The sequence below is a fragment of the Hippoglossus hippoglossus genome, chromosome 1 (assembly GCF_009819705.1).
Source record: "Hippoglossus hippoglossus isolate fHipHip1 chromosome 1, fHipHip1.pri, whole genome shotgun sequence".
Lineage (NCBI taxonomy): Eukaryota > Metazoa > Chordata > Actinopteri > Pleuronectiformes > Pleuronectidae > Hippoglossus > Hippoglossus hippoglossus.
The window spans coordinates 28,294,660-28,307,618 of record NC_047151.1 but is presented as its reverse complement, the minus strand read 5'-3'; the positions used below and the strand labels follow the sequence as shown (position 1 = coordinate 28,307,618).

Sequence of the window (12,959 nt, the reverse complement as noted above, 5' to 3'; positions counted from 1 at the left end):
AGAAGTTTGTCTTGGCCCAGAAAAAAAAAGAAAAACGTTCCCTGAATAAATCACTCTGCCCATTTAGAGGAGAGAGAGAGAGAGAGTGGAGTGGCTTCCTGACAGAAACAGGGGGCTTTTTGTGAGCGGTCGAGGGGGGGGTGTCGGGGGGGCCGCCGCCCAGACATGGCTGACAGGAGAGAAGTGTATGCTGGGAGAGGCGACACAGAATGGCCTCAGTGTGCTGGGGCTGCGGTGACGGAGCAGATTCACAGAAACTGGCCGAGAGGGAGAAGTTTGAAAATACGAAATATTAAGAATTCAGCAGCAGCTCAGAAATAATCTGCGTCTTTAGTCTTTGATTCTCTTCTGACTTTGTCCAAATGGACGAGGACGATAATCTTCTAATTTTGGTTTGAACGTTTATTGATGGAGGGTGAAAGTGAGGGGCGGGGCTAATGCCACACCCTCCCTCAGTGGGCGTTGCCTTTCTGTGCTTCGATTCTTCTTCTTCTTCTCTATTCGGTTTATTGGCGGCTGGTAAGCAACGTCAAGGTGCATTACCGCCATCTACTGTACACAACCCGCCCTGCCTCACTCTTCCTCGTCCCTGCTCGGTCCTGAGCTGCCTCCGGGTTGATCTCTGATCGGAAACTTAACCTGCTCCGGAGCTGGTTAACCGTTCAGCATCAGTTACCGTGGTGATTCCCCCCCATTAGAAGTGAACGAGCTTGAAAACTCTGACGTAATCCTGAAATAACCACAAATCCTGCTCCTGGGGTTGCTGTGGTTACACGACGAGAAGACGTACTACTACTACTACTACTAATAATAATAATAATAATAATGCAAAAGATCACAATGTGTTGTTTGCATAGTCTATGATTTTCTTAGATTGATTTAATTGATGGACAAATCCTATGGACTTTTGGTGATCTGACCAATAGTTTTGTAGCGTATAATTAATCAAGTAGTTTTGTTTACTTCAGCTAACCAGGTCATTTTGTTTACTAAACATAACCAAATAGTTTTATTTATGAAACAAGTAGTTTTGTTCAGTAGAACTAAACATTTAGTTTGATTTACTGAACCAAACCAAATAATTTGTTTGACTTCCTCGAGTGGTTTTCTTCACCGAAGTTCACCCGGTGTTCTGAAGTGTGTGTAGCTGCTGTGCTTCTCTGATCACGTGACGTGTGCCTGCAGGGACCCGTGGGACCTCCTGGAGATCCAGGTCCACTCGGCACAAAGGGACTGAAGGTACATTTATCATCAGTCATTGAATTGGTTCTGTGGACACGTCAACACTGTTTGAATTCTGTTTCCTGAGGCCCAGTCCGGTGAAACTGTGGAGAATGAAACAGGAATTTGAATACACTTCTCTGAACGGGACAGAGAAGATGTTTCTGACGTCAGATCTTATTTCTTCCTGTTTTCAGGGAGATGCTGGAGGACGAGGGACCACTGGAGAGCCTGTGAGTGCAGAGAAGAACCTCTTGGATCATTTATACCTTCAGCTATCATATCTCATATCTGTCATGTCTTTGATAAAACCACATAAACATGGTCAGTATCAGAGCAGATTGTGCACTGAACCACACGTAAGGATAATTGGCTGCATAGGTGTGAAGATAGTTGTGTTTATATGTCTGCAAATAATAGAATAATATTGATAATATAAATCTATGAACTGACACAAACCATTTCAAATGTTTTTTTGGTTCAAACTCTCACTGAGAATCAGTTTTTATACGTTACTGTATTTACTTCATAGATGATTCACTGCATGAACAGAGGATCGTTATGTGAAGACGTTTTAAATTCAAAATGTCAAGAGAAAAGAAATCAGGTGAGAAATCTGTTTGTGATTTCTGCTGCTCACTCGTCGTTGTGGTTCTGTGGTTTCTCTCTCAGGGTGTCGGACCTGACGGACTCGATGTGAGTAGCTTCAAGATTTTAATCCACGTGGTAGTTTATCCTGTTTCATGATCACAGGATCTGCAGGTGAAGGACGATGAGATTTGAATCTTCCTCCACATGGAAGCAATAAACGTTTAATCCAACAAGTTTCAGTCGGACATCAGAGTAACGTAAATGGTTTTTCTGTAAAACTCAACAAGTTTAACTTTGTCAAGTTTTCTAATGGCTTCACTTTAGTTTAGCTTATTTCACACAACATAAAAACAAAATGAAATATTAAAATACATTGGTGGAAACCAGTAAAGACTGACACGAGAACTACACTGAAATAATAACAACAAATATACAAAAGATACAAAATCTTCAATACAGGTAATATATTAGTGTAAAAGGAGAAAATCTCACGTATTTAAGAGCAGAGAGGGAAGAATATTTATACAAAGTTAGATGAGAATTCTTCACCTGTCTGGTTTGATGATTATGAATTTTGAATGTTTTTTTTCACAGGGTATCCCTGGTACAGACGGGCTGCCGGGGGAATTGGGCAAAGTTGGCGCCTCTGTGAGTATTTTTCATATTTAAAATTTAAAATAATAAAAATCGGCAGGAGATTAAAACATTAAAAAGATGCTTTGAGTTTTAAGATTCGTGCCTAAATAAAAACCTTCCCCGCTCACAGGGGGCGAGAGGGAAGAGAGGACAGGTCGGACTTCCTGGTGCCGCCGGGCCTCGGGTAAATATCCAGCTTCTGTTCCTGTTCAACACCGGATGGTGAAACTGGGAGTTAAGAGTTGTCCTGTTTGTGTCGTTAACAACACAATAAGTTGACGTATAAAGTTCATTGAGTTATGATTTTGTTCTGTGAAATATGATCTGTGCCGAATAAAAAGTTGAATAACGGTGTTTTTCTGTCTGAGCAGGGACCTGCGGGTGTGTATCAAGGAGAAGACCTGGTAAGTTTGATCCCAGACGGAAAATTAACTCACCAATATTTACAAAACAGGTTTTAATGCATCTTCTATAAATTTCATGTTTACATTAGTTTTTCAATTATAAAATGTGAATTAAGATGGACGACAAAAAGTGAAGCCAAAGTGTATTGATCGCCCCCTGGTGGCAGGTTATAGTGTAGGTCATAAACCCCGCCTCCTCCATGTAAGCAGATGGGACATGGTCCAAAATTTTAAAAAATCAAAATAGACATTAAATAAATAATTTGTCAAAGATGGTTTCTATCATTTCAGGTGGTTCTTCTCTCACTGATGTTTATTCATGTTTCTGATCAGTTGGGTTTGAATCAGTTATTTGCTGATATCAAAACCTTACTGAGACGTCATGATTGACAGCTGACACTGACTCCTGATTGGTCGAGTGTTCGTATCTGTGATATTTTGGCTTCATGTCTGGACAGGGGGAGGATGTGGAGACGTGTCGTCCATCTTTATTCACAGTCTATGTTTTAAGTTCAACATTTAAATCCTCGGTAACCATCGTTTGAGTTCACATCATTAATAGAAAAATAGAAAATATAGATCATTTCTCTATTTATTAGTGTTTTTGGCGACAGGAAGCTCTGAGAACCTGCTGCCACACTGCAACTGATCTGAAGAAAGAGTTTATATTCTCCTTTAAATGTTCAAATACATTGAATTAGTTTAATTTCCTTGTCCCATGATTCTCTTTGTTTTCCTCCCTGTGATAAAAGCTTTAGTAAATAAACCCTTTATGCTGTGAACAACTTCGTTTACGGTAAAACCCACAGATGTAACTTTCTGCTGTTTCTAATGGGGTCACTGTCAGTGGAGCCCCCTGGTGGCAGGGCTCTTCCATGACCTCAAATAGGCTGTTGTGTTTTTCAGTGTCCTAACGCCTGCCCCTCGGGTCTCAATGGACACTCTGGTCTCCCCGGCATGAAAGTGAGTTCACAGTTTGATTTGTCCTCACCGACTGACACTAGAGTTAAAAGCACTTTAAAGATGAATGACATCGTTCTGGTTCCTGCCTGCAGGGCCACAAAGGGGTCAAGGGTGAATCCGGTGAGCCTGGAAGACAAGGACACAAGGTGACATCCTCGTTTCTAACGCGTGAGAGAAAATAATCCAGGTGTAAAAATCCGGACGTAACCAGGTTTCGTTGACTTTCAGGGGGAGGAGGGCGATCAAGGCCTGCAGGGAGACGTCGGAGCTCAGGGACTACCAGTAAAATACTTCACCACACTCTCTCACTCAGTTTCCTTCGCTCATGTCAAACATGCTAACATGAGACGTCTCTGTGTCCGTCTTCTCTGTCCGCTGAGTGATTTTAGGGTCCAGGTGGAGCAAGAGGCCTCCCGGGAATATTGGGCTCCAAAGGGGACAGGGTAAGACGTCAATTTTCCACCTCATGTCTGCGTTGGGACAAATAAAAGCTCAAACCTCTTAAACAACGAGCACTTTCAAAATAAAAGAATGTAAATCAAGTTCATCCCTGCGTCTGCACCTGAATACGAACCATGAAGGTTTTGGACTTGATTTTATCTATGTACTTCCGTTTCCCAAACAGGGACCTCGTGGGAGTTTTGGCGGTGTGGGTCCTCGGGGGATCCAGGGAGGCCCAGTGAGTCTCCAGCACATCATCTGACATCTCCTGGTTATTTACACTGATACTGACGGAACTGATTCAATCCTTTAGGGCGACCCAGGCCAGAGAGGAGCCATAGGCGAGGCCGGACCGGGGGGAGTGTCGGTAAGAAACATGAAGACATGACAACGGCTGCTGTGGAAACACAAACAGTTTGAGTTCACTCACACGCTGCCGGCCTTTTGTACTGTCTGCACATCCTGTTTCCACCGGATTGAAAGAAATAGCCAAGATTTGAATATTATATCTTGTATTTCAATTAATGAATTGATTCTCCACTTGTTACAACTTTTAACTTTATTATAAACATACTTTTTAAATGTTATTAATTTGTGTGTTTCTTCGTAGGGGGATCGAGGACCACAAGGAATCAGAGGAGGGCCGGGTCCTAAAGGAGAAGCTGTGAGCCCCCCTTCATCTGATCAAAGCCAGAATCAGTCAATCAATCAATCAATCAATCAATCAATCAATCAATCAAATACTGTCCTTCAGTTCTGTTTACCTGTCGGACATCCTTCTTATTAAATATCCATGTTCCTTGTTTTAGTCTCTGTCCTTCATGTTGTTATCAGAGAATTAAATCTAAATTAAATAATTTTTGTTCATAATCTCTGTTCAGATCCTGGACTTTACAGGTTTTCCTTTGGTATTAATGTGTTTGTTGTGATTGATGTGATGTTTTTCCTCTGCCTCTTCATTAGGGTTTGCCTGGTCCTGATGCTCGGGAGGGAATACCCGGGCTGCCAGGAACCAAGGTGAACTCACTACAGACTGGTGCTTTACATAAATCAATCCATGATGTGTTTTATTCAATCCGTCCCTCGTTGTTTTCAGGGTCTTCCCGGGAAGAATGGGGCTCCAGGTGACGGCGGCCTGCAGGGACTTCCTGTGAGTGACCTCTGACCTCCTGATTTGTGAGACTTGTATTTTTCTTGTTTGGATGCTGATGTTTGACACAAACCGTCTCCATGCAGGGTATGCCAGGCACTTATGGCCAGAAAGGACACGCCGGCGGGAAGGTAGGATTAAAACTTCTATCCACAACAGGGCTGTACTTCTACACGGTAACTTTCTGAATGAGCTGAGAAGGAATGTGACTATTTGTCCCCAGGGCAGCACAGGAGATCCAGGAGCTGCAGGACTGATGGGGTCGCCGGGGAAACAGGTACGTTTGACAAATTTCCCTTTTTTAGAAAAAGTAAAAACCTCAGAGCGAATAAATGTGTGAAACTACCTCTGACATCTTTGTAGTATTTGAGGTGTCAACTGCAATTTAATGCAGAAAATGTGCAAATACGTGTTTTTGACGTCTTATCTGTTTCCAGGGCGAGCGCGGCGAGCAGGGAGAGGTGGGGCCGGTCGGACCCAGAGCAGGACCAGTGAGTCTCATCTACATCTCACAACACCATTTTTAATCCTCGGAACAGGAAGTACTCCTCGTTACCCATCATGCCGAGCTTCAGGGTCCTGGGACTTTCTCTCCGTTCCATTTTGACCCATTTGTCTATTTGTCTGTTTTCTTTCTTCAGGGTGAACGAGGAGAACGAGGGCCCGAGGGGCCTCTAGGATCCCCAGGAGCCCGGGTAAGAGAGAGAGAGTCTGATGTGGACGGTAAAATCAATTAACTCACTCAGGACGCAGAGGAACAAGGAGGAGTTTGACCGGAGAAGGTTTCACTGAGAAAGGTTTCAACAGAAACTATGGTTTTCTGCTGCATCCACATAGACACAATACAACAAGACAAGATACAACAAGACAAGATACAACAAGACACAACACAACATGACACGACACAACAAGACACAACACGACATGACACGACACAACATGACACAACATGACACAACACAACATGACACGACACAACATGACACAACACAACATGACACAACACAACATGACACGACACAACAAGACACAACACGACATGACACGACACAACATGACACAACATGACACAACACAACATGACACGACACAACAAGACACAACACGACATGACACGACACAACATGACACAACATGACACAACACAACATGACACGACACAACATGACACGACACGACAAGACACGACACAACAAGACACGACACAACAAGACACGACACAACAAGACACAACAAGACACGACACAACAAGACACAACACGACATGACACGACACAACATGACACAACACAACATGACAAGACACAACGTGACACAACATGACACAACATGACAAGACAAGATACAACATGACACGACAAGACACAACATGACACAACATGACACAACATGACACAACATGACACAACATGATACAACAAGACACAAGATGACACAACAAGACACAACACAACATGACACGACAAGACAAGACAAGACAAGACATGATACAACATGACACAACATGACGCAACAAGACAAGACAAGACACAACATGACACAACATGACACAACATGACACAACATGATACAACAAGACACAAGATGACACAACAAGACACAACACAACATGACACGACAAGACAAGACAAGACAAGACATGACACAACATGACACAACATGACGCAACAAGACAAGACAAGACACAACATGACACAACATGACACAACATGACACAACATGACGCAACATGACGCAACAAGACAAGACAAGACACAACATGACACAACATGATGCAACAAGACAAGACACAACATGACACAACATGACACAACATGACACAACATGACACAACATGACGCAACAAGACAAGACAAGACACAACATGACACAACATGACACAACATGACACAACATGACGCAACAAGACAAGACAAGACACAACATGACACAACATGACACAACATGACACAACGATCAGATTGACCTTTATTGATCCTCGACAGAGGAAATTCAGAAAGACAACAAAAAAAGAAAGTTACGATAATATGATCAACAATAAAACTTTCACAAGATAAATAATAATGATAAAACACAAATATAAATGATGAAACCATGAACTTAGGGAACAGGTGTTAGTGGACGTTGAAGCACGTGACCACTTCCAGCTGCTCTCTGAAGGTTGTTCCTGCGTCTGGAAGCAGCATCACTGTTCAAAATCAACGTGAAAACAAACAGGTTGAAGAAGATGAGATTCGGTCGGGTGGAAGTTGTCTTGTGAGACGATGAGTTTGACGAAGAGTTCGGCTGCGGCTCCGCTCCGTCAAACCCTGAAGTGTTTAAACACCATCTCCCATCCGGGACATGTTATTCAACACTGCTGTACTTTTACTACAGAGGGTTGTTCCTTGATGAACTTCTGTCCCCCGCAGTTTAGTCTGTAATCCACCGGCCAGCGAGCATGAATGGCCTCTTGTTACAGAAATCGGAGGCCCGGTGGGGGGGGGGGGTTCTCTGCAGCTCAGGGGGGGGGGGGGGGGGATTCGGGGCAGGAACAGGAGCTGAGACGCCCTGAAAGAGTTCTCTGTTCCCCAGGAATGCCTGAACGTGGTGGGCTCGCTGTACGCCACCACCAGCGCCCACTAACGCCCGCAGACATCTGACGGGTGGATGGTCGGCACTGTTCGGACGAGGCGGGACATGTTTTGGTGGTGGTGTGGGGGGGCGGGGGGACTTCACACAGTTGGTGGTGTGTTCTGATTCTGAGTGTGTGTGTGTGTATTTAACAGTTTATTTCTTCACGTGTGTGTTTTCACAGGGAGGCAAAGGGGATCCGGGCCTTCCAGGACTTCCTGGACCTGCTGGTTATCGCGGTCAGAATGGAGACAGGGTGAGAGCTGTCAGATCAAATGAAATAAAGAACCAGCACTTCCATCGGAACCAGCTCCGAGATGAATTCAGACCATGAATCCTTTTGTTCAGAACAAATACAAATATTAGAAAATGTAAAAAGATGTACAAGACAGTAGATAATTATTTTAAGAGCATAAACTTAAGAGAAAACTTAGTCGTCCTGTGGTAAACGTGAAGTAACGCTGAGGCGTCCGATTGGAGCCGACGTGACTTTCGCAGTTGGGGGAAACGTTTCCATGGTAACAGCAAGTTCCACCAATCAGAGACGAAGCAATTACACCTGAAGAAGTGCAAAAAAAAATCCCTGAATCCAGATCTGCACAAAAATGTAAGAAGTACCGCGCTGACCCAGACCTCATCCTCCCAGCAAGCTTCACGGGAATCCGTCCTGTAGCTGTTGCTCACAAACAAACGAACTGCGGTGGAAACAAAACCTTCTGTGCAGAGACAACAACTGACAGAGAATGATCAGATTGCAAATTTGGATTTTCAAAACTCATTTGGCAACAACAACAACAACAACCAGCAGCAGCAGCAGCAGCAGTTCTGTGTTGATTGGAAACGCTGTTGATCCACCTGATGAATATTTAGTATGAAGTCTAATGGAGAAGAATCCAGAATGAGTCTCATTTCTTAAAGTCTCAAAGTTCAAACTGAATGAGGTGAGATCCAATTTGAGCCTAAAGTCAACATCAGGATCAGCAACATCTGTAACGTGAGAGAAACCTCAGAAAACTACGAATACGATTCAATGGATTTAGTTATTTCCTCCTAAACAGACTCAGATCCTCTAAATGCTGATTGTGTTTTGTCTCCGTCAGGGAGCAGTCGGTCTTGACGGACCCGGAGGGGAGCAGGTATGTTCCTTTAGGTCTTAATATCACATGTTCACATTATGATCATCAGGTTCAGAGCCAAACGTCTGTCCCTGTCTTTTCTTCAGGGACCAGCGGGTTCCGAGGGGACGTCTGGAGACAGAGGAGACCTGGTGAGTAATGGACGACTGAACACACCTCGTCTTCAACCTGTTTGCATCCAGAACGCAGTTTAATGATGAGTCAGAAAACAGCAGGACTGAAACTCCACTTTAAGTTATACTTCATATTGAGATTTGAAAAAGTCTGATGAATGTGTGGGAACAATTGCTTTTTACACATCCCACCTTTTCTCTATTGTTTACACATGTTTCTTCTTCCAGGGAGAACAAGGAGAAGGCGGAGAGAAAGGATCGGTACGTTCACTAAACATCATGACCACATCTCAACCTGTCAGCTGACCACATGACTCTCATACGATTATTGATGTCTTAACGTTGTTTTAGATCCAGCTGTTGTTTACGTCCTGCAGCTGTCGGAAGTAAAATCACAGGATAACTTGAGTTTTTTCATCATAAGCAGCTTTATAAAGTTTTTACAGCACTTTATTCCCAAAATCTGTCAAACTAAATTATACAATAGCAAGTTCTTTGACTTCTCGTTTATAGTATCGACTGACGGACATTTAACTCAGAACATTTTCATAAAATGAATCCTGATTTTGGAAACGTCCCAAATTGTGTGACAGGCTGAGAAAAGCAGATCAAATCTACCAGACAGAACCAGTTAAATGTTACTGGTACCAGTCTCTTTCCTTTGCATTGCAAGACTTCTATAAAAACTCAGACGTGTCTATGGCCCAGAGATCGATGAGTTTGTGCAGTCTGGTGCAGATACAGACGATAATCCAGACCTGACGGACATGTGCAGGATTGTCTGACCTCGAGGTGGCGCTCTGCAGCCGATCTGTTGTTTCAATGTGCACCTGCTGCTGTCGGTTGCAGACTGGTCCACCAGGAGAGACGGGAAATAAAGGACCCGAGGGCGGCCGAGGACAGCCAGGGAAAGAGGGCAAGTCGGGCCAGTCGGGACCGCGGGGCATGCAGGGCGACGGGGGGGTACCGGGCCTCCCCGGATCCCAGGGACCAGCGGTAAGGCCTCCGTCACTCAAAGGACCAATCTGGTTGTTTTAAACAAGTGATGGTAAAAGACAGAATCTAATGTCAGAGTCAGAAGTGAGAAGGGCAACGTTTGCCTTCTGATGTTTGCTCATCACTGTCATCGCTTTATTTGTGCAGGGAAAAGCACCGACAGACACACACATCAAACAAGTTTGCATGAGGGTGATGCAAGGTAAGTGTTTGCATGTTCATGTACATATTCCCAGGCGGGAACACGTTTTTCTAATCATTTGACATCGATTGAAAAATAGTGAAAACTCAATTTTCAGCCATTGTGTTGAAGAGAAGCAAACGGACTCCTGAGTGTAATGAAAAAAGGGGATTTTTGTAACTTATAAGTTTAACTTTTAACATAAGAAAGAAGTTGTTTCAGTAAAGTTTCTCAGAAGCTACATAAAACTCAAATCCAGTACTTGTGCTGAATCTTTTCAAAACGATCTATGACCGAAACCCGGTGACTCTGGACTAAAGCTCAAATCTAAACCCTGTCCTCCTGCGTCACAGAGCAGCTGGCCCAGCTAGCAGCCAGCCTGAGCAGGCCTGAGTCAGGAGTCTCTGGGCTGCCTGGCCCCCCCGGCCCGCCTGGACCCCCGGGATCCTCTGGGGAGAACGGTTTCCCCGGACACTCCGGATCTCGAGGACTGCCAGGGCTGAAGGGTCCGTCTGGGGTCATGGGCCGCAAAGGACCCAAAGGTGAGATTCAGATTAGCAACTCTACAAACACCAGGAACTTTGAGTATAAACGTTGTTGGACTGGAAACAACACTGCGAGTGTTTTACCTTTGTGTTTAATCAAGCAACAGTCGTATGATTCTGTTCACAGCTCAAACACATTTACGCGGTATCACTCTAACTGTAATGAAGGAACAGATAAAGTCTGAACTCTGAGCATGAACTTCCTCTCGGTGTCATGTGTCCGCTCGGCAGGTGACCACGGTGACCGAGGCGACAGAGGACACACGGCGAGAGGACCCAAAGGAGCACCCGGAGCGCCCGGTCAATCAGGTAAATGACAAGTATGACTGAGACAATTTAGAACTGTGCCCTCGGTTCTCTGACTCTCACTCAGCGTCATTCAGTGAAAGAGCAACTCAGAAAACGCTCGACACATAAGTGTGTAAAACGCAACATATAGAATAAATAAAATGCCCAGTAGCTTGTCTTTCAGCAGAGACGGGGTGAGACACGGTCTTGGACACGGTCTTGGACACTTGTGACGTTTTCTTACTTCCGTTGTTCAGGTAATTCGGGTCGACCGGCTTACGGCAACGACGGCCGTGATGGAGAGCGGGGACCTCGGGGCGCTCCCGGTATTCCTGGCGTGCCCGGGCCTCCCGGTACCTCGGGTCTGAACGGTTACTGCGAGTCGTCGCAGTGCATCCTAGCGATGGTGGCGTCGCCGGTTTCAGCGAAGGACTCCGGCATGAAGGGCCCCAACGAGATGTGAGGAGGAGCAGGAGGAACTGAGAGACTGGAGGAGAACGCAGAACTTGGAGGAAGATTTGGTCCATTTGGGTTTCGTCACTTTTTTTAATTGGTCAGATCATTTGACTTTTTTGTTCTCTTGGCGCCATCTTTGACCTGAAGGTGGAAACTGAGCACCAACACTTTTGAAACCTTCACGTAAAAATGTTAAATACTTTTACCTCAAGTTTGCCATCTGTGTACTGTACAATTAAAGGAGTAGTCCGTGTTTTTGTGAAATTAAAAACTCACTGTATGTGTATGAACCGCACCAGACCCATTTCTGTCCCAACAACAACAACAATGTGTATGTTTATGTAAATGTGTTGATACGCAAGTTATACTGTTGGATAAGGTACATTTGTTTGTGAGTATCTTTGTTGTTTCTCCACTTAAAAATGGCCCGTGAGCCTTTTCCTCTGAGGATATGTTTGATGATCTCTGTCATGACGACTGTTGTTTTTGTGATGAGTGGGAGGCGATGTGTGAAAAACCCTCCGGCAGTTTTGTATGACTTCTTATTTATTATATCGAGCTTCGACATGACATCTTCAAGTTGTACAAAGGGGGAAATAAATACATTTTGATAACCTCTTGCATGTTTTGTACGGACGAGAGCGGCCAAAAACTGACAGGATGAAAATATGACAAAATCTAAATTAAACATGAATTACTGTGATTGTCAGCTTTATATTTATTTCTCTAAAACAAACCTGGTAAATGTGGTGAGGCGGAGAAACAATAAGTCAATATCCTTCCTTTAAAAATGAAGTTAAATTTGAGTCTTTGTTTTCATGTTTGTTAATTGTAAATATTCAGTTTCTGGCCTGAACAAAATCTCTTCAAAACCACATTTCTGTCCGACTCGTTTCTATCAGGCGTCTTAAAAACGTATATTTTCTAAATTCTGTCCATAATAAAATCACTTATTCAGCTCCGACTCAATTTAATCTTTTATTTTCAAGTCTTAACTTTGACCCTAAAATGATCAGGATGTGTCTGTAAATAAAACGGAACCACAAATGTTTGATATTTACTAAAAAGGGACAAATGTAAGGTTTGTGATCTCAGGTCAAACCAGATGAAATCCTTGATCATCATGTCTGCAGCCTCCCACGATATGTTAGAACCACAAGTACGTTCATTTGGTGCATTTGAACTAGTGTGGAGTACTGTGGAGTACTGTGGAGTACTGTAGAGT

At 43.9% G+C, this 12,959-nt stretch overlaps 1 protein-coding gene across 1 annotated transcript in view; it reads left to right on the top strand.

Annotated features, from left to right (window-relative positions):
• col9a1a (collagen, type IX, alpha 1a) overlaps positions 1-12,437 on the top strand; it is a 14,551-nt gene extending 2,114 nt beyond the window's left edge. The window contains exons 5-32 of the mRNA XM_034601134.1: positions 1,186-1,239; positions 1,419-1,454; positions 1,894-1,917; positions 2,407-2,460; positions 2,579-2,632; positions 2,820-2,852; positions 3,759-3,815; positions 3,908-3,961; positions 4,044-4,097; positions 4,205-4,258; positions 4,441-4,494; positions 4,570-4,623; positions 4,867-4,920; positions 5,220-5,273; positions 5,353-5,406; positions 5,493-5,537; positions 5,630-5,683; positions 5,844-5,897; positions 6,048-6,101; positions 8,204-8,275; positions 9,120-9,155; positions 9,242-9,286; positions 9,497-9,529; positions 10,118-10,264; positions 10,412-10,466; positions 10,799-10,987; positions 11,222-11,299; positions 11,536-12,437. Coding sequence (XP_034457025.1) covers positions 1,186-1,239; positions 1,419-1,454; positions 1,894-1,917; positions 2,407-2,460; positions 2,579-2,632; positions 2,820-2,852; positions 3,759-3,815; positions 3,908-3,961; positions 4,044-4,097; positions 4,205-4,258; positions 4,441-4,494; positions 4,570-4,623; positions 4,867-4,920; positions 5,220-5,273; positions 5,353-5,406; positions 5,493-5,537; positions 5,630-5,683; positions 5,844-5,897; positions 6,048-6,101; positions 8,204-8,275; positions 9,120-9,155; positions 9,242-9,286; positions 9,497-9,529; positions 10,118-10,264; positions 10,412-10,466; positions 10,799-10,987; positions 11,222-11,299; positions 11,536-11,741 — 1,812 coding nt within the window. The 3' untranslated portion in view covers positions 11,742-12,437. The remainder of the gene's footprint in view (positions 1-1,185; positions 1,240-1,418; positions 1,455-1,893; positions 1,918-2,406; positions 2,461-2,578; positions 2,633-2,819; positions 2,853-3,758; positions 3,816-3,907; positions 3,962-4,043; positions 4,098-4,204; positions 4,259-4,440; positions 4,495-4,569; positions 4,624-4,866; positions 4,921-5,219; positions 5,274-5,352; positions 5,407-5,492; positions 5,538-5,629; positions 5,684-5,843; positions 5,898-6,047; positions 6,102-8,203; positions 8,276-9,119; positions 9,156-9,241; positions 9,287-9,496; positions 9,530-10,117; positions 10,265-10,411; positions 10,467-10,798; positions 10,988-11,221; positions 11,300-11,535) is intronic.
• Positions 12,438-12,959: the final 522 nt, after the last annotated feature.